General features: G+C 40.3%; 1 protein-coding gene across 4 annotated transcripts in view; it reads right to left on the bottom strand.

Moving 5' to 3' along the window:
• The window catches only part of TRPC7 (transient receptor potential cation channel subfamily C member 7), a 70,224-nt gene that overhangs the window by 18,886 nt on the left and 24,178 nt on the right, over window positions 1-27,160 (bottom strand). The window contains exons 2-6 of one of the 4 annotated variants that reach the window (XM_062587187.1): window positions 26,792-26,974; window positions 12,039-12,203; window positions 7,645-7,861; window positions 2,496-2,729; window positions 630-894 (exon numbers count right to left, since the gene is read on the bottom strand). In XM_062587187.1, the coding sequence (XP_062443171.1) occupies window positions 630-894; window positions 2,496-2,729; window positions 7,645-7,861; window positions 12,039-12,203; window positions 26,792-26,974 (1,064 nt within the window). The remainder of the gene's footprint in view (window positions 1-629; window positions 895-2,495; window positions 2,730-7,644; window positions 7,862-12,038; window positions 12,204-26,791; window positions 26,975-27,160) is intronic. The other 3 variants (XM_062587188.1, XM_062587189.1, XM_062587190.1) reach the window with 3 other exon arrangements.

The raw sequence follows: 27,160 nt of genomic DNA, 5'->3' as shown, positions 1-27,160 counted from the left end.
AGCCAGCCCAGCAAACACTGACCCTGCATATCCCTCCAGATGTGCCTCAGGTTTGTGTCTGGCTGAGATGAAAGCTAATGAAATGAAAGGATCAGGATTGAAAAGGCAAGTGGGAAGCCCAGGCAGCAGTAGGAAGGGAACAGCTGCTGATGGAGGGAGGATTAAAATGGTTGGTGTCACACAAGAAAGAGGAAAACACAGATAACTCCAGCATGCTCCAGAAAAAGACCTGTACTTCGCATGTAAAGGTATCAGCTGCATAGATTTACGTATCTCTCCACTTTTAGCCAAGCATCTCTTTACAGGAGCAAGACTGGAAGAGCATTTTGCATCACCCTGAATATTTGAATGGACCTTGCAGCAACAATACAGTACTATCAATGTACTAACTATGCTGGACAGAGCAGATACATAGAGCAGGCATTAGCAGAACTAGCTAGAATATGATGCCAGAACTGCCTGGCAACAGTGGGGCTCTGTGTTTGCAGAGCAAATCTCCTCACAGAGGATGGGAGAAAAGAGGGACCTGTATGCCTGGGTATGATGTGTGCCTGGGTTCCCATGAGTTTGGTGCCAGACAAGATTGGATTGAGCCCTGCCAGAGTAGCCGCTTTTGCTTGGGTACTCACGTTGTAAAAGCGGGGTTATATTTCGCACCAAGGTAGTAAGAGTAAAGGTTGAACATTCCAATCATGAAGGCCAGGAACACCATGATGAAGATGACCATGAACTTGAAGATATCCTTCACAGTCCTCCCCAAAGAGATCTGGAGGGGGCCGAAGCTTTCGTTGGCTGGAAGAATGTAAGCAATGCGGGAGAAGCTGAGTACCACAGCTATTGCATACAGTCCTTCTGAAATGATCTGAGGATCCGAGGGAAGCCACTTGTTCCTGGCTAAAACAATACACGTACATTAGGTATTAGTAATGAAAAGTGTTAGTTGGAAATTATCATGATAAATGACCCATTTTCAAGACTGTATCTCAGTTTTGTCCAGGAGCTAAGGAAAAAATGCTTAAAATAACTGGTCACTGCAGTCTTCTGCATGTTTTACAAAGATAGGTGAGAAGGATTGGTCAATTTTTCACATACAGAAGATGAGATAAATAGGCAGGTCACTGGGATTTACTAAGATGTCACAACAAACAAACACTATAGCTTTAAATCAAGTTGATACTCTCTGTTCCCGTTCGTACATCAGCTGCACTGTTCCTTTTCCATCTGAAGCCCTTGAGATAGGGCACTGAAATCACAATGAAGTGAAGTTTGCCTATAGCTTTGGTTACGTGCACTCTCAATATATGGAAAGGAAACGTTAGCAAGGTTGAGATCTCTGTCCTACCACTAGACAAGGAAACTTGGATTTGTTTGGATAAAGGAAATATAATCATCCAGGTATACCAGCTTCACGTTACCTTTAAATTAAAACCAGTTCTTGTAATGTGCTCACTCATACATTTTTTCTTTAAGAAGCTTTTTGTTTTTTTGGCTGTACTGAAAATGTGAACATTTTTGTTAATATAGGTTATAAATGTTCTTGCACCAGCCTATATTCTTGATGGAAGGATTGCAACTCAGAGCTAAAACACAGCGTCTCTAAGGGCACAGCAGTAAACTGAAGTATTACTGGCAAAAATCTGAGCAAAAAGAGAACAGCAGATGGAGCAATTCACAGGATACAGTTGTGACATTGTGTTCCGGACCCCTCACACTGAACACAACAGCCTGCACGTGACAGCCTTACTCCGCAGGAGGGAGCGCTGTACAGTGAGCTTGCTTTAAGTGGGGCAGCAGCAAGCCAGAGAGGGGAAAAGCACAATATAACAACTTCAGAGGCAGGCGTGCAGCGAACCCAGTCCCTACGCCTCAGTGCAAAGCTCCATTCATTCGTGTATAGCACAGGAAAAACCATTTCAGCCATCAAGAATGATGTTGTCAAGCTCTGCTACTGCTTGCGCTTCCAAATGCTTTCTATCACTTACAGAAGACACAGGCTCTCCAAAATAAAGGTTCTCTCTTAGGGAAGGAGCTTCTCCTGGGTGGAGTCTATGTCTGTATTTGTCATTATACCGGCACTGGATGTGATATAGATGCAAAACAAACCATCAGGTAGGAACACAGTTCTAGCTCCCATGTTTGCTCACACATCTCCCCCTCTCACATCTGGAAAATCAAGCAGGTTAATTCATCTGTAATTTAAATTATATTCTGCTCACTATTCATTCATGATTATTTGTTTCTCAAGCTATTTTGCCAGTATGTGATTGAACTGAACATAGCCTCAGTACAAGATCAGAGACTGAGTTAGGCTCAGATCTTGGTTCCTCTCTAGCTGTTTACGAAGATGGCTGGAATGGTGAGATCTGAGAAGAAAAATTTGCTTTAGTCTGAAAAACTGCAGAGATAACAAAAAAAGAAAGCAAGCTGCTGCTTTTGGCACTACCACGCATTAGTCTGAAAGAACAGGAAGCATTAAATAGCAAAAAGCGTCTTACCATAAGTAAAGTAAGCAACTTCAGGGGGGAGGGTGACATTATTGAGGTCATCATCTTGAACGTACTGATCTACGTACTGTTGTGCTTCAGTCGCTTTGAGAAAGGCCATGAACCTGGCCGTGAACGATGCCACAAAGATGGACAGCATCCCGAAGTCCAGCAGGTTCCAAAGGTGCAGGACATACTCACGTGGACCCTCTTCCCAGATCTCCTTACACTCTGACCATATCATGCCTGCAGGAAGACCAGAGCACGTTAACTGGCAAGCACAAAAGGGGCTTTCTGGAGTCAGAGGCAGACCCGCGTTCTGGCTAAGGGTGGCTTGTAAGACTGAACCAAATAATCCTACGTAACACATCCACCTTTCAATTCCAGTGAACTCTCAGAGAACAGTTTCTGTCATCTTTTCTTTAAAAATGATTCAAAAACTTAATCTGGTATATCCTCTTGTACATGTGAGCTAGAATTTTCAAAGTTTTACTGTATGACTCAACAGTAAAGTAGACTTCTGGTGATTTCAGAAAACATGGAGTTTAGAAACACTGAGCACATTAGAAAAACTTGTGTCCTATCTTTTTAGAAAAGTTAAAAAAAAAAAAAAATACAGGGGACCAGTATAACCAGGGAAAAGGAAAGCTAAAATTTCTATCCTTGCAGAACTTTTCTATAAAGTTTTGTTTATTAGATATAACAAATTTCCACACATTTAAATCTGATCACTTTGAAAATCCTGACTTTAGCCTGAATTTAGAATTTATGATCCTACTAACAATAAACTTACTTACTGAAATACCAAACCAAGACAATTCAAAACTGTTGATCTCTGTGTTCTGCTAGGAAGAAGAGGCGAAGTCACTGGGCAAAGTGGAGCTCAGGTCAGATTTACCAACTTGCCCAACTTCCGGTCACAGTTCAGTTCCAGAGCCAAAATCTTGGTTCTGAATAGCTAAAATATGGGAATATTTGACTCATTGATAAGTATTAAAATTTTCTGAACTCTATCCAGATTGCAACCACATTTCCAAGTGAGCAATCTTGTTTCCATAGCAGCAGCAGAATTCACATTTAATCAAGCAGGAGCAGGGCCTGCCATTTTCCAAGTGGCCTCCTGAGATTTTGTCCTTTTTGTGAACTCTTCTTCATCCTCTTTTCTGGATGCTTTTGTGTGTGGCATGAAAATGTATTTTCCTGGCTACTTTAGAGACTCCTGGAGGTACATGGTGTCCCGAGAGGTATAGTTGGAGGCTGGGTTGTAAGAAAGCAAACAAGTCATGGTGAATCTAGCCGGAGGCTGGAGGAATAAAGAACTGCCAGGCTGTCAATCACCCTACACTGAAAGGGTTTGAAAGAAAAAGGAAAGCTAAACTCTGTGACATCGGGAGTTAAGGCACTGCTATAGTTGGTGATGTCGGGAGCTGGAGACTTGCCTTCTGGGGAAAGGCCACAGCCAGAATTTAACACGCCAAAGAGGATAAGATGCAGCTGGTGCAAGTGCCTGCCGGCATGTTTCCCCATCCTGGTGACTCACTAGGGCTTTTTCTCCCGGCATCCCTCCCAGGCAGATCCCACGAGCCACTCTGGGATATAGGTTGCGCCTTGTATAGCTCTGTCTCACGCATCATGCAGAGCCAAAGGGCACGCGCGGGAGGGGACCCCCTCTTACTGCTGCACGACGTTGCGCTCAGGCAGCTCCTCTGCTAAAATCTGTCGGCGTCTGGCTGTGTAAAAGCGGGAACTTTATCCCTTAGCTGTCATTCACCACGAGTAAGATTTAATAATAAATAGCTAAAGGGAGAGGTGGAAGAATTGGTTTCTCAGGCAGTGTCCCAGCCCGAGGACAAAATATTAAAGAAACGTATTTCTAGTTTAAAAAAAGATATGCCAAAGAAATAGGTACGGATATTAGCCCAATGTATTATGCGTGCATATCATATAAAAAGTACTAAATTGCTTGAGGAAATACCATATGCAAGGCATTGCCAAGCAGATCACTTGCTCACTTATGCCCATAAATGTCTTTCCTGGTTTAAATATTAACTTCCCCACCCAAATTTATTTCTAATCTAGGTCACTTAATACACCAAAGTCATAGATTAATGAAGTAGGAAATGTCTAAAACTGAGTAGACTGACTAACATTAGAATCACTCAGTGGAAGTATCACATTATTGGCCTATAATTTACATCATTCTTTTTGCCAACTATGTGACAATCATTTTTTATCCATCCATATGGAAAAGTGTCTATTCAAGACGTGCAGAAGAGTTATAGCAATTATGTGGTCAGTACAGCTCAGTAATTGCACATGCATTGTGAGAGAGTTACTCAAAGCGTCTCCTTACGTAAAAAAACTGAGAAGAAAGCAGCTGAAGTTCAGAAGATGGGATATGAGATGAGATATCAGAACAGAAATAATAACAGCCAATATGAGATTAGGAAAGGGCAGGTTTGCTGGGATTTGTTTGTATTTTGTTGGCCCCCGTTTTTCTCCGATGGCTGTGTGACCTTCAGACTCAGGGGGAAGCTATTTCTCTCAGTCTGATGCCCAGAGAGGTGGGGATATGAACATAAAAGAATGTCAGAATTGCCACCTTGATGGGCACTTCTGGGTTTAGCAGGGAAAAAATTTGACTTAGAGGCACAGGTGGTCTGGAGGGAAGTTGGAAGCATGCAAGAAGAACTGTTCACTACCTGCACACAGAAGGGACCAGTTTGTCAGATTTTTATATCCTCTGGCCTAATATATAAAACACAAGCAGCTGACGTTAACAAGATGACTTTGAGCCTTCCCCAAGCCACCAAAGGCTGTCGAAATAACTGAGATGGTTGTGCTCCGACTGTGTCTTCTGAGCTTAGCTGCTGCCTCAGCTGCTTTTGCAGCAGGGATTTTTGTCTCTCCGAATGAAACTTCTCGGTTTTCAGTGTGCATTTTTGGCTGCACTCATGCAGAAAATCCTAGCCTTTCTGTGGGATGTGCATGTGGCTCAGTTTTTACATCTCCAGCAAGATTAATTGCAGGCAATACTATCACAGGCTGTGCTCACTCCTGGCCACAGCACACTATGTTCAAGTATCACCTTATTCTGGAATAATACTATTCTGGACGTGGCTCATAATTTTACAGTTGACAGCCGGATAACTCAGACAACCAATCTTCTCTTCCAAAAAGAACTGAGATCAGGGACCTGTAAATTAATTACTCAGAAATGGTTGGCTATGGTTGAAACAAGTAACATGTCATCAGCATTCATCATTGCTGCCACAGTACGAAGGAGAAAAGAGAAGATACAGAAACAGGAGAAAGGGATTTACAAGCTGAGAAGAAGTAAAATCACACTTTTTGATTGTCCTATGAGCAGAAATGTAGGTAACATACCTAAACTGTCCAGTCTGAAAATAGCAACTGCAGATGTTGCCAGGCAGGCTTAAATACAGATGTGTAGTTTTAGCACACAATGTTAGAATTACTATTTTTCAGCATATACTTAGTATACACTCATCCTTCTATCTTTGGGAAAGCATATCTTTGTAACTCTACCTGTGATACTTATCTACAGTGTTTGCTCTTATTTGTTTATATTTGCACTTAAATATACGTATCAGTGATATCTATATTTTTGCACCGAAGGCTGGACAATTTGTCATCCATTCTCCTTTTATAGCACTTAAAATTCTGGGTTACACACAAGGCCCAGCAAGTGCCCAAGCCCTGAGCCAGCTCTCCACAGGCACCAAACTTTCACCTTACTGTTGCTGATACAATATTTGAAGCAGTAGGTAGGAAGATAGGCAACACGGCCAGAGAACACTGTCAGTGCTGATGTAGGCAGTCATTAGAAAATCTCATTATATTCAGAAGCCTGTACAATGAATCACCTTTCTTCTCCAAGAAAACTGAAAACCTTCGTTTTAAATGAAATGTTTTCTCCCTCATCTCTCAGGAACTCACCCAGGCAGGCAGATACCTACTGCCAATGAGAACATAATACCTGGTCTAAAATCTAATCATCTTGTCTCAACTACTTTAATATCATTTTAAAAATATATCTTACAGACTTACTCAATCCAGTCTGGCATCTATTCATTTTTTTCTTGCCTAATATCCTGCATGGGATTCTGCTTATCGCATGGACAGGGAACAAAGAAACAGTGGGCAGCAGGTCATCAGATAGAGCAGCTCTACCCTATTTTTCAGGGGGGTTTAATTCCATCAGTACTTGTGGAACCGTAGAATTATTTGTCATGCTGCAAGAAAAGCATCAAAGTCATGGTGATGAGTAAAAATAGATACAGAAAAGGTAGATAAAGATTCTGCTGAGCTGATAAGCTCAATTTTCCAATAAATCCTTCTTAGTTTGTTTAGATTAGTGGTTCAAGGTAGCAGACCTGCCAGGAATAAATTGTACCTATAGGAAGAGACATACATCTCAATTTGCCTAAAACTCCCTGGCAGTTTAACTTGCACCTCTGACATACTTTTACACTTAGCAGAACTCATCCAAATGATACTTTTTAATTTTCAGAGATTTTCATTTCTTTTAAGAGATTTGAGCACTGTGCTGTCATTCCACAAGTAATTATTTCCTACTACGAATTTCATAAAATCCAACTCTTATTTACCTAATGCTTTTCAGCACTAGATCTCAGGCTGCTTTACAAAGGTGTAAACAGCAGTACACCTGTTTTGCAGATAAGGAAACAGAAGTTCGGTGAGTTGCAGTAGGATCCCATGGCAATGGATCCTGTTATAGCCCAACAAGCTAGTCACCCATGTCTCAGTGGACATGTTTTTTCTGCTCATTTTAGATGGACTTGAAAATGGGTATATCCTGTAGAGAAGCTATAATTTTCTTTATATATAAATATGCTACCTTCTTTAAGATGCAATGATTAAACCAACTGAGGCAAACAGATAGCATCTATAGCATTTGTCATGCAAAGTGAGAAATCTAGAGAATGAGAATTTCCTAAACATCGGTTAGTACTTTCAAAAGCATTGACCAAGTCGTCTTTGATCTTATTAAAATCAAAACACTTTCATCAACCCAACTTATTTTTTTTCTTTGACATATCATCACCTTTAATGCTACAGTTATTCCCAGTCATTCTGAATATCCCTGGAGGATAAAGGACACCTTGGGTTTACTTACCCAGTACCCACTTCATGATCAGCAATTCTGTCCATGAGAACTGGGTTGTTTTTACTCTAAATATTTGTTTAGGATGATCCGTGATGGTCTCATTGGGAAGATTTTTTACTCCTTCAAATCGGTCTGAAGCATTCACTACTAACAATCCAAGGAAGATTGTAAAAGAAACTGCATGTGCCACAAACTTCATGAAAGGACTTCGGAGGGTCCGTCCCAACTGAAATGAAACATACACAAGACAAGATTTTTTTTTCTCATCCACTTCCTGGTGGAAATTACTAGAATTTCAGTAAAAACTTCAGAAATTAATTACAGATCATGAACTAAATTGGATTTGTTCGAGTTGTTCTTTGCTACTAATATACATTACACTGCATTACAAATCATACCCTGTGCGTGTTAGTGTCTTATATTGCACTGCTATGCCCACACGTGATACATGATTGTCCTGTCCATATGACAGGTGGAAAATGAAGAGACAGGACATTTATATACAAGACTAATATTTACCTATTTACACACACATATACATGTATTTGTATACGATATGAATTAATTCATATGTGTCAATATAAATCCTACTTCTCTCCTCCTCAGAGCATCACAAACTGTTCAACACCAGAATCTCTTGTTAATGTTATTTGTTCATTAAACTGCATAAGACATACCATTCTGTTTAAATATTCTTCAGTAAAGCTTTTAATATGCCCTGGTGTGACAGTATTCTACTATAATTATTGCATAAGCAGGAGATCCACCGAGCAGAACACAGGGATTTATTTCAATACAGTAAGTCAAGTGCAGTAACAGAGATCTAAGCCAAGATCTCTTCATTGTATTTAATTTGTTCCTTCTTGAAAAGTATTGCTTGCTAATTAATTTCAATAGTATCTCATTTTATATTTTCCATGATCTAAGAAAATATTACTCCAGAAACACATCAGAGCTAGAAGCTTTCTTTATGAGTGCAAGGACCAGTGTGCACGGCTTCAGACACAACACAGCAAAGAGAATGCTGTTCTATATGGACCTTTTTCTCAAAATCTGCCTCAATATGCATGGGATTTTTTATTTATTTTTTTTTTTTTTGCATTTTTATACTCATTGATTAATCTCCCTCATTGACAAGTCTTAATATCTACTGACTTGATCATAAAATTTCATGGGAAATATTTAAAAGGAATGAAAAATTAAATTCCTTCTTCTCTTGATTATCTCCAACAGCAGCTTTGTTCAAAGCCCATTTCTAAGGAGCCCAGGTCTTTGGTCATTGCAGAACAGTAAATATTTTAAAACCAGGGCACAGTTATGTCAGGGCTCTTTAGGTCTAACAGAAATTTAATGGGAGCTTTATGATTCTGTTTCTTATCTTTTTCTCCTCTGAATTTTTAAAATGTCAAATAAATCTTTCATGAGGTTGACAGAACAGAAAAACCTATTGGAAAATTTGCATGTTTCTAAATCCCAGAAGGACTTTCCAGAAATGAAAATGGAAAATCTGATCTATTCTTGAGTCCTTAATAACATGTATACGTCTCAGTGAAGTCAATGAGGAAATGTTTAAGCAAGGAGGTATTCACTGAATTGAAGTCTGAGTTTCCTTAGTCTTGTCTAGGAATACCCGGGCAGATGTAGGGTTTTCTTCTGTTTAAATAAAGATTGTTAAAAACATTCTCATTGTTTGTGACACTAGCTAGCTCTTCTACTAATGGTACTGTACGCCCTGGTGCAGCCCTCAGCAGTTTTTATGGCTGTTGTTGGCTAGATTTATAGTTTATAGCAGAACTTCTTGTATTTCCAGTACAGGGTTGATGGAGTGATGAGATATTTGAACAATGTTAAGACACATGGAAAGTCCCACATGATAATGACCTCAGATACTTCCTTCATGTGACTCAGCCAAGAGACCTCATGGAGAACGAGTAGAGCTACAACAACTGTGTGTGTGTAATTACTGAGAAGGTTTTAGGAAGATGCATTTGTATCTAAATGCATCTTCCTAAATGACCTAGGAGTCGTTTCTACTCTGAATTCACTAAGAAGGAAAAAATACTCTCCTGTGAGCCATGAATTCTCTTGAAATAACGACACATTTTCTCTTGCCTGTAGAAACTTAAAAAATAGAGACCTGAGGTTAAAGTTGTACAGCCTTGGCTATCAGAGAAATAATCCTGAGTACTACAGAACCAAGTGAATTATATGGATAATTTTACTTAGTTCTCTACTAATTTAACAAAAATCTGTATTTATTCAGTATTACATCAATGTTTTATCACCTTTATTACTGAGAAAAGCCTATAACTTTTTTCCTGAGCTGATGTTTTTCGTACCTTCTCAGAAATCTGATTTTTAGCCAAGTGCTACAAGAGGTGAAAGTGTTGACTAGAATATTCTGTGAAAAATTAATGAAGCTTGAATTCCTTCAGTCAGCTTAATGCCTTGTAACAATAGCATATTTTTGAAGCAACATGAGACAGTTAAAAGCGTGTAACTACTTCGATGTATCTGTTTCTCAATTATTTTATTAAATCAAAATACCGTGTTTCATCAAACTGGGTTTGCAGGGAAGTGCCTGATTGTCACTTTTAAGATGACAGAAACACTGACAGAATGGGAGTTCAAAGGTTCATTCTTAGGAGAAAGAGAAGACTTAAAGAGTTCAGCTGCAAAATCAGCTAAATACTGTGTACCAAACTTTTTAAAAAATGATGATTTCTTATTTCTGCTGTAAAACTAATGGATTTTCTTTGAAATGCTTTCTCAGTTTAGTTTTTTTATGCTTTGTGTTTAAAGTCTCCATTTATTTCTAGTCTAGCTGTGTTCCCCAGCTACTGCTATATTCAACCCTTTTAATTCTGACAATACACCACAAACGTTGCAGTTGGCAGGTGTGTCAACTCCCAGCACACTGAAGAGAGGTGAAAGCAGTAAAATAGCTTCCTAAATCCCTCCTGGACTAAGTCCCAAACTACAGGAGTCAACACGATAATTCCACACACAAATTTCTGCTAAGATCTAGCCAAAACCACCCACCAAACAGCTCTGATTTCATACTTCTCTGTTCTGTGTGATATTTTATAGTCCTGTTCCGTATTCGTAAAAACTGTTGACTTTTGTGTTGATCTAAGTGTTGAGAAAATAAAGTTACATTCTCAAGTACTGCGAGAGAGTGTTTGTCTTGGAAATGCTTTGGAGAACACCAAGCTTCAAACACGTTTTATTACATCAGGTGTTCTTGAAGGCTGATTGTTTTCAGAGGTTTGTCTCGCTGTACTAATGGATAACTCTTTTGAAACTATAGTCTGCCTTTAATGCCCATCAGTGGGTCTATAGCTTTGTGGACTTGACAAATTTAGACAGAGTTCCTCACTGGCTTTTAAAGGAAATCAGAGAAAATGCTTTCAGGATTGAATAAACTGCCCATGCCAGAGGTCACTTCTATCAGATTTAAGCAGCTTTGATAAGCCTCTGCCAAAGATACTAACTCGTAGTGGACAAGGTGGCCACTATTGTTCCATGCGAAACAATTCCCCCCCACACACACCTTTTAAGTGGCAAGAGTAGAGAAAAAGCTATTCATCACTCAGCCACACACCTATTCATCTCCCCTTGTCTGAGCAGTCTCAGGATGGAAATCTCATGACAGAATCCATACCAGGGACAGCTTGAGCTTTAGCACAAGCTGGCTCTGGTCTTTTGGCCTCTAGGTCTTAGCAAAACTTTCCTGCTCCATCTGATGCTATGAGACACAATGCAACTATAATTAGATACATGGCAACTTTTCAAGTTTTGTCATTTTTCCCTCAGCACTGAAGAGGTTGCATGATTAAGTCTGATCTTCTCTGTGGCACTCAGCAGTCCCCCATGGCTTCACAGAGCTTCAGATGCATGTGCCATAGCAACACCCCATTAACTAAAAATACAAGATCAGCAAGAAGCAGAAGGAAAGGGAAATAAGTTCTGAAGAAGAGGGGAATCTATAACACAGGGTGCAGAAAAGGGAATGAGATCAGGGTGAACTAAAAGGGAAACAAAGATCTTTTTCCTCTGTTAGTCTTCATTTTTCTTCTATTCCTTCATCTCACTCTCCTACTGTCATCTCCTTTCCATTTCTTGTTGTTCCTATTCTTTTCTTCTCACCTACTGTTTCAGTGTTTCCTTCCCCTACCCTGTCTTTTTTACATTTAAGGATGAACTTTGGAACATGCTTATGGGCACCATTTGTGCCACATCTTCAGATGTATCAAGAAACATCTGAAGCTTGCCTTCTTTTGAGGCAATCTTAGATGATAGAATTAATCATTCTGCAGCAGTATTACAGAAGCATTTGGGCCTTCATTCCAGGCCTTGGATAGAAATGACCATAAACAAGATGCACCTTAATCAGTTTGTACCTTGCTGCACGGCGCGATCCAGTATGCTATGGCAAGGAACGGCAGGCCGATGGAGACCCCGAAGACAGCCAAGAATTTCACAGCTATAGATTGCTGCCGTAAGCCTGAGAGGTTTTCGTACCACATGGTGAGCAATTGCTGCTGGCAATTGGGATGAGCAACAAACTGAAAGAGAAATAAAAGCAAAAGTTTCAGTAATGTTGTCTGAAAAGGTGAGATTTCAGTGCATGACCTGCTGAATGTACTAGCAGAGTAAGACAGGGACTTTGCAGTCCAATGTGGTTTATGGTGCTGCAAACAGAAAACTGCAAACCAGACCCTTAAGATTTGCACTACTGACAGACCGTGTTTCACTTCTCTGCTTCATGTCATTTCTAGATACAATCTTTGCTAGATGGCAGCCCATCTAGCTAAAACCCAGTGTCTGCCGGTGGGCAATACTGCCAATCCATCTCCGTGGGGCTGGGATTTGCAGCTCCATTTCCTGACCGTGATTTGAGCATGTGGTCAACACCGTCATCGTCAGTGAAACAAGAAACAAGTCTGAAGGACTTTACACTGTATTAAAACCTCTGGGCTGCTGCACAGAGGGTCTACAGATGGGATTCAGTAACACTCAGAGAGGTCTATCTGAAGTCTCTATAGAGAAAGCCCGTAATTTCACACATAAGCATGTGTCTGGGGAAGAGTTGTATGTTGGCAAATATGTAATCTTTTTACTAAATAGGGACAAAAATTGATAGCTTTGTTAATAACAGTTCAGCTAATGACATTACAAATCAAGAGCTTTATATTGTAAGGCAGTAAAAACACAAATCCACTTTTCCATGGTCTTTTTACATGTGTCATATGCAAAAGCAAGCAAGCCTTTGGTTTATGAAAGTTACGCTATCAGAAAGTTCACAGACCAAAGATTATTTACAACACAGTATCACATCGTTCTTTTCAATATTTAACTATTAACAACACTGGCAGGAGGAGGGAAGGGAATCACACCTGTGGAAGCTTCCAAGATGGTGTACATCAGGACTGCGAAAAGAAATGTAGAGGCACTTTGATGTTACGCTGAAGAAAAAATCTCTGATAATTTGCTATAGACAATGAAAGTATCAGGGTAGCTCAAACAAATTGATTATTCAGCACTAATCTTATATTGTTTTTCTTCGCTGCATGTAGACCAGAATAAACCACTCTGCATAGTTCTCCTTCTCTTGTGAACTGTAAAATGTCTGGATGGTATTTTGCAGGAAGCAACTTTAAATGCTGTATCTCATATTATCTTTTTTTTAAAAAAAGACAGCTCATTCTTCACTGATGGGACAAATAATAGACAATTTTAAAAGCAGAAGGAAGAGCTGTGGTGCTCTGGTACAGAAAGTACATGTTTTATATCCTGTAGCTGCGACTCTTCTTCAGTTTATTGTTCAGAGGGAAAAAAAAAAGGGCGAGTAGCAGACAATTGAAAAGGGCAATTTCTTAATGGCAAAATTACAGCACCACCGGATCCCGCTGAAGAGTTTTATAATAAAGATTAAGCTTCTTTATTTCATATTGTTCTTCAGAGTGATTGAATTTAGAATGTGACTATCTGTAATCACAAAGAAAGATAATTAAAAAGCAAAATAACTAAGGGAAAAGATGAAAAATAAATATTTTGTTAATGCAGTTGATTGTATTAGCAGAGCTGAGAGTTTCATTTATGAGCTTTGAGGGGGAATAAAGGTTCTTAAGAGGGAAAGGTAAAAACCTCCACTATTTCAAAAAGCAGGACTTTCTGGAGGTGAGGGGAAGGCTAAGGGAGTAGAGAGAGACAGCAAGGAGGAAGGGGAGGTTATAGAGGGGTTTGCAGCTGCTCTTACCCCCGCCTGGCATGTTTAACATGGTCCAGGTCTGGCAGCTGTCCCATTGCCCCACTACAGCCCCTTCTGGCTGCAGCCAGCTGTAATTTCAACCATCGTGATAAAAGCAGGAGTCCAGTGTCCACCAGAACGGATCTTCAAAAACCAACACACAAAGCTGGAGAGGAGGGAGGACTCCCATCGTGCTTGCATGCCGCTAGCCTTGCGGCAATAATTGCATGGGAAATTTAATGGACTCTTTTCTAGATGTTTGCATAATAACAAACCGGTTATTGTGAGTTTTAATGATCAGTTCATTGCTAGTGCAAAATGAAATACAGTTACACAGTAATTAGGATTGCTATGGAATGGTGCATTTTGTTCTTTAACAGCACATTAATGCCATTTAAAAATGTGCTTCTTCAGATAAATTAGGCTCTGGGGCCTGAATTTTTGAAAAAAGAAAAAAAAAAAAAAAGAACTTACCACTACCACTTCAGAGTGAAGGAAGTTATTTGACCCTCCTTTTTTCTTGAGACATTGTCCCCAGAAATGTTACCAATTTATCATATCATTGTTTTTATGATGTTTATTATGCTTTTAAGTTAACTAGGGAAGGGGAAAAGTTTATCAAAAAACAGGCCTATAAATCATTAGTCCTAATTATTCTGAGCATTTAAAGCTTAAGCCTGAAGTGATGGCAGCAAGTATTACAATTAGGAATTTCCAAATGTTCACTGTTTATGTTTGTGCTAATGCTGCGAGGAGTTATTATATTTTTGGCAAATGGAAAAAAAAAAAAGATTAGCTGGAAAGAAAGTAGATAGAGAACCGATTCCCTTTGTAAATTTTATTTTCCAGTTTGATGAAGTCAATAGCGACTGTAGCAGCTAGCGGCACGGGAAGCCACACGGGTACGTGTGCAGAGTGCAGAGGTGCGGGGCCAACGCCGCAGCCAGGGTTCCCTCGGCTCCTGCAATCACCCACCACATTATGAGAACTGCTTCAGACAAAAAAATTCAGTTGCCCTTGGCAATGAGACAGTCAAAGTCTTGTGCTGGCTGGAACTTCAGAGAATTCAGACATTTTAATCTGCTCACTGTTTCCCTGTGTCTGGTAACAGCTACAATGAAAATACAAATAGGAGAAAATTGAGGCGGAATTGCCATAAAACTGAATTTATTGGAACAAATGTATTTTGAACAAGACAATAAGGATTGGCAACATGCCATAGAGCCTTGATGGCATTCCTCTTTGATTATTACCGAAAAAAAGGGGGGAAAATAAGATCAGGATAAGGAAGATAACAGTTCAAAATTAATTTATGTTCCTATTTGCTTACAGCAAGCAGTATAGTTTTTCATTACACTTGCTCCACCACTAACGACCTACCCAGTGACCCTCGGACAACGCTAACCATCTCTCTATCAACATTTCAGAAATTAATTGTAGATTCTCATCAAACACATGACAGAGCTGTTTAACTTTCTCTCTTCCCTGGGAATTGGACTGACACCAAGTTAAAGATTATACTAACAGTTTGCTTAGTATCACAGGCACAGAAAAGAACAGAGCTTGAGATAAAAGCTTCAAGGCAGAGTGCTTTAAAATGCAGTGAAAATGGTGATATAGTATAATTACAGAGGCCTAAATATTATAGTGCTTTTTTCAAAGTTCCTATTAAATACTATTTCCCTTTATTCAGTACTGGGGGAAAAAAAAAAAAAAAAAAAAAAACTGTGGCCACTCCTGCACTGTATCCTGGAAGGAGGGAAAGGCAGAAAGTGCCACAACAAGCCCGGTGTGGCTGGGGCTTTGCAGAAGGACAAGACATCCGTGACTAAAAGGGAAGCACTGGACGTGGAAGGGGTTGCATGGATCCAAAAGGAGCTGTTTAAAAGCATTAAGTGCTTAATATCATGGGCAGGCTGAGTCCCCTCCAAGCTGACAGAGCTAATGCATGAGGCCCCATGAGCTCCAGCAAAGTGCTTTCCACCACCACCCTGTTCAGAAGCTGCTGCAGCAGCTACATGACCCCCTGCTGCAAGGACCCTGTTAAGGTGGTTTCCTTAACATCATGCCCACCTATGTGGTTTAGGAGGAAAACTGCACTTCCATCAGCCTGTTACACTTATTTTCTAAGCTACTGAGGTTAGAAAATCAGCATGTTGGGCTAAAAAGCCAGCTTAAATAACAAAGCTGCCAAAGTGACATTTTTGAGAGCCACCAGAAGACTCAGCAGTGCTGAAAGCTCAGAAAGCTGTTGTTACTTGCTAGAGGTGGTTAAACTAAGGGCTAGGTATAGCTTTAGCTAAAATAAGGAAAAAAAGCTCCCAGGGGAGCAGGGATCAGCAGGGATTAAAAGGGCCCAAAGGAACAGCTTTCCACACAGAAATAAAGAGAAGGTGCTTGGAGACCACTGTAGACACCGCATTAAACACTGACTCTGCCACACTGCTGTCTAATTTGATGTATGACAGCTCTTTCTCCTAGCCCATCATGTGTATGCATCGTGGGAAAGTACCTCACAGCTCTCATGACAGAACGTGATTTTTTTCCCTCAGCACACTTGTTCAAAAATGCATGAGTTTCTCTGCACGGACAGTGAAGTACCTTTACAGCTCTACCACTGTATAGGAAGTTCCACGAAACTGTAACACAGACGCTTTCATTTATTTACTGTCCATTACATTGAAGAGAGAAGGGATCTGTCTGTCACGACGATCCCCACTTATTGGTGCTGTTTAATATTAGCATTGCAAATGCCTACAGCATCACTGGGTTAGGTACCACAAAAACACCCTGTCCAAAACTCACCGCATTCCCGACCTGAACAGCATCTCTCCTGTCCTGCAGCACGCACTGGGTGAGTTACACTCGGAAAGTAAGGACAGCAATTGAGGAGACTAAGAGTATAAGCCAATGCTCAGACATTAAATACAGAAAAAAGAATGGATATATGTTTTAGATAAATGAATGCTGTAAATCCATTGGCAGAAAAAGGAAAAATTCTCGCAAGTAAATGCCAGAGATCAGCTTCAGGTGACTGGAACTAATCATACAGAAACAACAGTATCTCTCTATTACTGCAATAAATGCTAATTCTCTTGAATGTAGAAATCTACCATCAACACAAAAGAATTAATCGCTCAGACAGGATTATCCTGCTTTACTAACGGCACCTTGTGCTAAATAGCCAGGGGCTGAGGTCGGAAGGAAAAACTCATCAGCAAACCAGTGAAAACACTAAAAAACTCCACATCAGAACAGTGCAAACTTTAATATTCTGCTTCCAGCCAGGCATTCCCATCACGTTCCCTCCAACTCGCCCCTTCACTGTAAGCCTTAGAACAAATGCAGGCAAAAGTCTGAAAACAAAAGCTGTAACTCAGGTGAACCGTGATATGTTTAATCAGCGAATGAGAGCTAGAAATGGAGCTACATAAACAGATTTTCAGGAGAACATTTATAATGTCAGGAGATACTGCAAGGGGCAGAGACAAGTCATTTTTCTTTGATCATGTAGCTTTGTTCATGCCCTTAAACAATCTCTCTGGGCTCATTATTAAACATTTATCTTTTTATGTAGTTCTTTGCTCCCATAAGCCTTCTATAACATAGACCAACACATTTTAAGATGTAGTATCTGCCCATGGGAACCTTTACTTCACTACGCAGTTCTTTGAGCACCAGAGATCCTAGCAGAAATGAGGAAACTTCTGGTGACTCATTCAAGCCAATTGCCATGCTGGGCCTCCAGGTTACAAAGGAAAATGAGGGAGCTTTGAGTTTTCTCTACATGGATTTTCCCATTTTGACTGGCACGTGACCAGAGAACACGAAGGATGAAAACACCCCCGCCCTGAGAATTTCTGGAGCTTTTTCTCTGTTGCTGGGGTTCATTTGACTGTCTAATGGCATCACACAAATATTCGTGAGATTCTTGCTCATCCTGTAGAAGATCTTTGTCACATTTCTGATGACTATTCAAACTTGGTATCTAGAATCTAACACCAGTATTTACAGAGCAAAGGGAAAAGGGTTTTACTTTAAGTAGAGCACAGATGACCTGGAATTACCAGGACAAAAAAAAAAAAAAAAAAAAAAAAAAAAGAACTGTGCAATGTCAGGCCCTGAATTACTTTCAAGGCTTAGGAAAAATGTTATCATGGACTTTGAAACAAATTACTACCTTTTGTAAAATCTTTCAAAAGCAGCTTTCTTAACCAAGATTTTTTTTTATTAAAGCCATTTTGCAGTGGAGAAATACATTCTTACATCAAATACCAAGAGAACCATATACTCTCCAGCTTTATTGAAGTCCAGTATCTGGATCCACTTGCTAGTTCACCTAAATTATCTAGGCCAAATTTATGATTCTGAACACTTTACATCTTAGTATAGCTACCGTTTACAACCATATGTCCTTTCTGTCACTCAGTAATCAGGTATGCTCTTTGGGATAGATCTTCTGCTAAATCAATGACTACATTAAGAGGATCAGGATCTCACTCTGCAGCGGTGACAAGAAGATAGAGCTGAGGGGATGGAGGTCATCCCAGCATCCCAGGGCCTGCATAATTGCCCAAAGCCACCCATGCGTTGCAGAGCTAAAAATGAGACAGCGTGGTTCCTGTGGAATGAGCAACGTGGATAGAAACAGAATTCAGGCAGGCTTAAAATGTTAAGCAGACAGAAAATAAAATCAAATGAAAGCAAACTAATTTAACAGAAAACAAAAACAATGGAGTAAGTAAAACTGCCAGGCCTATTTCAAATGCAATCTGCCTATTAACAGAAATGTTCTCTAGTGCTGAGTGAAAACACTGTTAACAATCCTCTCGGTAATGGAGGAGACAGAGGAAAATTTTTTGTTGCTGCCGTTGTTGTCTGTCAATTTCATAACATGAATTTAAAATATAAGTTTGATATATTTGAGATGCATAGCTAGAGAATGTTGAGTGTGCAGGAGCTCTGTAATTGTTTCAGTTTAAAGCTTGTTCTATTTAAAATTTTTTCATAATGTCAGTTCACTGAGATAAGGACATGGTCTCTTTTGTGCTAAAGATCTTTCTATAGTCTGGTGAATAAAGCTTTCAAACAAATTTGAGTTTCATATTTTAGTGGGCTGTATGTTTTACAAAAAGATATGCTGCTGATGTCTAGTTTCTCCTCTTTTTACATGTATGAATAAATTCTTATCACTGAATTATTTATTTGAAAACAAGAAAATGAATTGGAAGTTCCTGCCTCTAACATTCCATTTTTTTCATATCTCTGCAGAATCAAGGCCATTTGGAAATCCTTATTATTTAATTATTCATTCATTCAAAAAAAAAAAAAAAAAAAAAAAAAGCCAGAGTAGAAAGTCATTGAACAAAAAGAACTCTCTTTGGTACCTATACAAAAACAATCACAAAAACAGAGCCATGGAGGGGACATGGAATAAGCAATTTAAAACACTATATCCTGTCCCTCCTCGAGAGGGCCTGAGCTATGGGCAGTCCTTCAGCTGCACGGCGAGGACAGGCTGGGTTGGTGCTCAGACTCAGACATCCCAGTGTTGTCATCCTGAACCTTGCAGAGCTGAAGAGAGGAAGACTAGTGGGACAAGAATCCTCTCACTGTAAGAGTCCCAACAGCCAAGTCAAATGTAGACATCTAAAGACAGGTGGTGAGAAACTCATGCAGAAGAGTTGCCCGCTGGGTCTCTGCCCATGGAGACACCCAAATTTGAACACCACTTGGTAGAATCCCCTCAATAACTTAAAATATTGAATCTTATTCTTTCCTTAAGGCTTTGTGCTTATCTTCCTCTGACCTTCCATCCAAAATGCACATTAGCAGATCTACATCTGGAGAAAGAGACGAAGCCAAAATTGGGAGCATCTGAGGTCAGGTTTATAGCAGATCATATTAATTGCTATTTTCTAAGATAATTTTAATATTAATAAAGGGAATTTTAAGTCCTTTTATCTGTGATAGGGATCTATTCAAAGGACCCAATGCGTGCCCGTGCTCTCTTGTCATTGTTTTGATGGACATCCAAGACCCTGTGGCACTTTGCAAATGAAAATAATTAAGTCTGCATATTACAGTAAATTGAGAATATCGCAAACACCAGTCAGGATGGAGAAATGATTCATTCAAGCTTTCAGAGGATGGATGTATGGGCAGGAAGTAACAAAACGAGATTCATCTTGGAAAAGAAAAGAAATTAAAACATCTGGGTAAAAGGAAGTCATCAGAACCACCGACTTCAGTGGGAGGAAGGAATCTTGCTAATGAAATACCCAGGAAAGGAAGCAACTCTCTCCCTTTCCAATCTCTGACTAAAGGCCTGTAATTCACAATTAAAAATGTAAAAAGAAGCCGAAAAATTCCATGGAAAAGTTTAGAGTCCAGGATGACCAGCGTGTTTCTACAGTGCACACAGGAAGTAGACTACATTTTTAAAAGCATTTGTTTTTGAGAAGTTCTCTTCCTGGCCTCACATTTGGAAAGTAAAACATAACCCTTTCCTGCTTCAAGCAACACTTGCAAGAATTTACAGAAAATCATAGCTCACCCTATGGGAAATTTCTAAATTTTATTTTGTTCCAAAGCAGGGCAAACAGCCACAGTGTCCTGTGGCAGCGCTGGAAGTGGCCAACTTGGAGCTGAAAGATTTTGTTTTGGTTACAACAATGTGGCTTCGTGGTGGTTAAAAAAAAAAAAAAAAAAAAACCTGCAGGGGCTGTCTGAGAGGCTGAGAGGCAGTGGTCTGTGGGACCTTCTCACCTCCCTTTCCCGGCAGCGGTTCATCCCCAGGACACGGCGCTGTGGGATAACCGCAAATTCAGAGCGCGCAGAGCCCTCAGCAATCCACCACGGCACAGCGCACACGGACTCTCAGCTCTCACAAGGGCCAAGCGTCCACAGTTCTTGCCAGCTCTGGTCTTTTCCAGCCCTCTGCTCTCCAGCGTACTTTCTTCTGCTTCACTCCCAAACACTGAGCTTTTCTAGTCACCCTTGCAAACGATGTGTTAGTCAAACCCTGCTCCAGCCAGTGTCTGTTACCGCACATTTGTCTGAAGGGTAGGAGCAGAAGCTTGTGCTTTTGCCCATCAAAAGACTACCTTGATGCTCCTCTAGCTCCTGCGTGAGCAGTTAGCAAGAGCTACGGCTTCGTACGCCTTGAGTACCTGAGTCGCATGACCAATGCGGTGAAAAATCATAATTTAATGGAGCCAGGAGTATTCTGTTTGGAGCATCATCCATATGTTAATTATTAATAATACAGTTATGAGAAAAGTTCCTGTTCCAGCTCTCTATTAAATAGGATTTACACAGCCATCTGGTGTTCTGTTTAATTCTTATTATTTTTTTTTCCTCAGACCCGATTTGTGTGTCTTACTGTTAATTAAATTAAAACTAGTGAAAGAGAAAGGTGCTCTGGCTTTGTGATGGTCATGAGCTGAGCTGCTAACTGAGAAAATAGAGCTGGGCACTCAATTTTTGCAATTAGAAAGAACACAACAACAATGATGCTGACACTGGGGACAAAGGAGAATAGATGTCACCTCCTACAGAGAGGCTCCAGCTTTCGACCTAAAGGTAAATGTCTACATATAAGTACCCTGCCAACATGAAAGGATGACGAGAGGAGTGTTAACAGTAAGAACAGAAATAAGAACAGAAAATATTTAAATGTTCTGTAAAGCTAATATACACCACTAAAATGGATTTGTAGTGGTATATCAAAACCTGAGCATTTCCTCACTATCGGTTCTCCACACAAGCAGATAAATCTCTGGCTAAATCTCTTTTTCACTAGTCCCCCCCCCCCGCCTTTTTTTTTTTAAAAAAAAAAAAAAAAAAAAAAAAAAAGAAGATGTCTTATGATGAAAGGGCAGCTGGGTTTGGAGAGAGGAAGAGAAACTCTTCCCAGTTGCCCATTGGTAGAAGACTGGTTCCTGTCAATGGGAGAAATCACCTCCAGGTTTAACAGATGAATTCACTCATAAGAAAAGTCTGTGCCACTTTTGTATTTCCAGTATCTGACTGGAATCAAAATTTAATTACTTCAAGACAGCAAAACACATTACTGTGCAATTTCCAGTCAAGAACATGAAGTTGCTCCCACTTAGACGTTGTACACCTACACAACAAACGACTGAGAGCATCCTTGGCTGAAGGAGGTTTCACAGTAAAGCTGCATGAAAAGTGGTTGAGACTACCTCTTTACAGAAAAGGAGAGTGTTCTGTTCCTTCAGGACAGATGAATTTTTCAAGTGTCAGAACTGTGCTGGAATGCATCTAGTTTGGGATTAAGCTGGTTCCTGCAGAGCTTATGTGAAAAAGGCGTAGAAAAGTCCTGAAGTTAGCGCTATGGCTAAGATCAGTTCTGTTTTCTTCCATCAGGACCAGAACTCAGATCTGGCAACTCAAGTCACTCTTGACTATTTCCCAGCAGAAATAGGCAGCCTAAATGATTATTGCTTCAACTTAACATCACGTTAAATTTTGCCACTTCCATGCGTTCTGAGTAAGTGCTGGAGTCTGCCACAGCATTTGCTTGCTCACTGTGATGAGCCCTCTGCTACACTATCCCAAGAAATCACATGAACGGCCTTGCTATGCTCTGCATCAGCAGCAAGGTGCTTTGCTGCTCTTCCCCACACCCCACCTTTCTGCAGAATACAGGCACCCGCTGCCTTCGCCGGGGGGTCCGCACAGCTGGAGGGCAGAGAAACCTCTTCCTAACCGGCTCATGCAAGTGCAAAGTGTGACCACATAATGCCAGGGAAGACAACAGTGAGTTTGCCACAATCCCATAATACAGTCCGTTTCTTGGAAAGTATCCAGGACTTCTTAAATGCCCAAATGTTTGCAAATTGTTTATTTCACTCTTGACAAAATGTTCCCACTGTAACATTTGGAATGGTTTTAGAGGAATCATGAATCATTGAAACAGCTAATTAGAAGGGAGCTGTGATTCTGGAAAACTTGAATTTGAGGACTTCTGAATGCCTTTTTCCAAGAATCCTGGGGTACAGAGTGATTGTTTAGTTCTTTCATAGAGAGTAGAGGACTAGAGAAATATGGAGATTTTAAAGACTATTTTGTAAAATACAGCGATTTTAACTTTCTTCTGGCTATGAAATATGCACAAGTAGAGTTTAATTCTTCAGTGACCTTCTATATAAAATCCCTCAATTGCATTATAAAAGATAAAGTTGCTCTCTTGCCAGTGTCTTATATGTGCTAGTAGTTTGTTTTGTACAAAGAAAAGAAACGCAAAAAGAAAAAGAGACAGACAAGCAGACAAGAAGCAAACAGACGTTTGAAACCTCTGATGCATTCTTGAATGACTTTCCAAGGTTCATCTCAAATGTTCTATGGTACTAATGAGAGATACTGATCAATAAAACTACCTCCTGTCTATTGAACTGTGAATTGCTTTTTGGAAGAACAGAGGGATAAAGTAATAGAGAATCCTAATGGGAAGCACAAAAGAAAAAAAAAATGCAGATAAAGATCATTTAGGGCCTGAAGCAAAGCCTGTTGAAGATCTCCGTTGCAGATTTCCTGGGGAGAGGATGTGAGGGCGGACAGAGGCAGCAAGGAGGCTCTGGCCTCCCACGCAGGGCTGCATCGTGCCCTGGAGGTCAGTGGGGCTGCAGGCAGGAGCTTACCCTTCAAGCCAAGAGGCATGAGAAGCCCTGGGCTTTGGGCTAAGAGCAACCACGAGACTGACAGAGGAGTTCTCAGTAACACAGGCACAACGTGGATGCTGTGACTGTGCAAACAGCAGCCCCTTCCTTCTGCAGCTTACTGGGAAACCTAAGTGGTGAATTCAAGATTAAGAAGATACTGAGTTGGAACCAAAATTAGCTCTAACAATATGAACGGTGTATATGATATTAACAGTGTCTCTAAAATTTTCACATAGGTGTGTAGAAGAAAAAAAAAAGATCATAGAACCAATTTAGATCCATAAAATGCAAAGTGATGGGTGTGACGAGCCTCAGTTTCCAAATAGTGACATCTCTACTACTAACAGCACGTGGGCTGTGAGCTGGGCAGGGGATAGGAGAAGCTGGGAAACCACCTGCAACAATTGAAGGACACTGCAGCTGCTGCTGACTGCACTGTATGAGGACTATGAAATAGTCCTCTTAACAGAGTCCACTAATAGAGATACAGGAGTTTTTCTTTTTAAAAAAAAAAAAAAAACAAAAAAAACTTAAGTTTGTGCAAAGGCTTGATGAAGTTTGAATGATGCAATTGCTATCCTACCTGAGGATGAGAGTCCTTGACATCTTTCTCAGACTCTGGAAATAATGATGTAATAAAATATGGACCAGAATAGTAGCTGGAAAAGCAAATTCATGGATACTAAATAATAATTTTCAATATAAATTTTGCTCAGGAAATTTTTATCAAATAAAGCCTATCTCAGGCACTTAGAGTGCTAATAAGAAAATGTGAATTAAGAAGCATAATGTTAGAAACTAACAAATATTTGATATTTTATCTAAACTTTGTATGCAAGTACTTAGACTAGAGACTAACTTAATGGGGGAAAAAACTAGCAACGACCATTCATTTTATTTTTTCAGCCTATTACGAAATCTGTAAGGGCATGTTGTCTTCTAAGCTTCTTCTTGCTGCTCATGGGAAGGAGTGAGTATAAAGTATTTCACATGCTATCCTCTCTATACTCACTTAAGAAAACACATCTTTATTTCTTAATACAGAACTGCAAGCCTGTCGTAGCTAAGATAATGTCCAGGCCAAAAACGCAGACACCGTTATTCACATATCATTCCAGTGCCAGAATGCAATTAAAAAGCTGGAAAGCAGCAGCCTATCTGGCCTGGGATTGCTTCTGGTGAGATGCAGCCTCTCAGGTGCTGGCACCTTGGTTTGGCCAGGGCAGTCAAGGTTGTCCCGCAAAGTGACCTGGCTGTGTGGTTTGAGCGCTGCAAGTGGGAAGCCACTTAACGTGCCTTCCTCAGTCTGCCTTTTGTACTTGGAGGGCAACTTGTGATCCTGCTATGCCTACGAATTGTTTCATTTACTTCGAAAAAGTGACTTGGAATTTACAGAATCAGCCTCCAAATTAATTTATTAGATATTTAAAATAATTCCCCTTCTCTCTTCTCCTCTCTATTATATGATTTTCTTAAAATGAAAATACAGTTCAGAGCACAGATTTTGTACACATAAGCCTAGCTGTCCCTGAAATAGATATAAAACCCATGCATTGAATCTATTGCCACTTATGGAAACCATTACGGTATTGCCATAACATCACCTCTTGGTTCATCGAGTATGTATGATAAATATCAGTCTGTTATCATAAGTCACTGCCGATAACCAAAGCCATTTATCTGACTGTGTCTCTGCCTCCCACAAATGAAACTATCTTCCCTTTAATTTAGCAGGTAAATGCTCAGCTTATACATAGACACATACTGTCTGCTGAAAAGAATATGCTAAAAAGTGCTAACCTCAGAGTCAACACAAGACTGACTAATGCTCACATTTATTTTCTGTAATTAGTTTAACAATTAGTATCTGTGAGCAACAAGCCACAAAGGATGCTGAGCTTTCCTGGGCATAGAAAGTTATTTATAGATGAAGAGACCAACAGCATATGACCTACCGCAGATACTATGTGGCTTCAGACCAGTGGTCATTATGAAATTCATGAAATACATGAAATAATGTACTAATATAACAAACGAGAAATGGAGGAAATGTTCCTCTTAAAACAAACTGGCTAAGCTAGAACAAATGTTCTCAAAACAGCACAATAACAGACAGCAGTTCAGCTCTGGCTGGGACAATTTCAAGGGTCTTAGGATCTAAATGATGAGGCCAGTACTCAGCAGAATAAACAAGCAAAATAATGCAGAATTCACCCATTCAGAGGGCTTGAGGTCCCTACCAGCTTCGTGCTACCTCTTTGGCCGTAGGTTGGTGGGGGCTGCTCGTGGATGGTGAAGCTCTGAATGCCTTCCAGTGAGGTGGTTTTCTGAAAGAGCACCAGGGCAAGCTTGGAGCTCTGTTCCTGCATGCTATATACTCCCAGGAAGAGTTTTAAGATTCTCTTTAATTAATGGCTTTCATAACAGGAAGAGACCTTCTCTGGCCAGCACAGTAACAGTATTGAGAGACAGATCAAAGCAGGTGGCGGGTTTGTGAGGGGAAAGCAAGAGCAGATGTTAGCTGGAGATTTTGGAAAGCTCTCCCAGCCCAGTTGCAGGAGCCCAGTTTCCATCAACGCATATTGTAGGAGCAATTAATTGGGACCACCCAGACCCAGGATTTGCCAGAATTAAATTTTCCATTCACAGAACTTCCATAAAGCTGTTAAAACACACACACACACCCCCCACGTTTCCACAAGTCAAACAGGTTTTATATTTTTCCCTTAAAATATACATCTTTTGTTTATTAGTAGAGGAATTTTGAGTGTTTTTCGTATGAAACACCCCTATGTAACTGCGGAATCAACAACATTAAAATCAAGATCAGATTTGTTGGAAACCTGAACTCCCAGAATATGCGTCTGGAGCTTTGTAAGAGTGGGAACTGGGGATCTATTAAAAAAAATACATAGATTCACAGCTGGGCCCTGTACAGAAGCTCTGTGCCACATGGACGTCTCTCTCACCATCCGTATGTCCAATTCTATCACTTTCAAAGCAATGCCATGCCTACTATAATGCATACTCGGCAAATATCCTTCTCCACAATAAAATACGTGAAAAACTGCCGATCACATCATAAAACGTTAAAATCCAAGGGATAACCCTGGGCCCAGTGCAACCTATGTTTCATTTATTACTTCCCAAGGGGCATCAAAGCAGCAGCATTTAGTTGGTAAGATGGATTCACCAGGCATCTAAAGGACGAGCTTACCTTTTTGACCTCGTATTTAATGGCCAGTCTAATTCTGCTCAGGCTGGGCCGGTGGTGCTCGGGACACAAATGTATGCTCACGTCTCCGTTCAGAATGGCCTCTACTTCTTCGGTGTCTCTGCACAGGTCCAGCACCCCCACAACAAAGTCCTTGCATTGCATAGATAGCTTCCTGTAGTCGTTCTAGGGGAAAACAGAGACACACGTGCTATTCGATCGTGCGCTTGAAAGCATGCCTCAGACAAGCCAAATGAAGTCAAGAAAGCAAGAGAGAGCAACTACGAGCAAGGTTCTCTCTGCAAAACCTCCTGGCTGGAATAGTAAGAAAGCACCTGTTTCACGTAGGAAAAATCTGGCGTTTTGTAAATA

Source organism: Rhea pennata, chromosome 14, assembly GCF_028389875.1.
Source record: "Rhea pennata isolate bPtePen1 chromosome 14, bPtePen1.pri, whole genome shotgun sequence".
Lineage (NCBI taxonomy): Eukaryota > Metazoa > Chordata > Aves > Rheiformes > Rheidae > Rhea > Rhea pennata.
The sequence above is the reverse complement of the archived record's forward strand: the minus strand, read 5'-3'. Positions and strand labels throughout refer to the sequence as shown.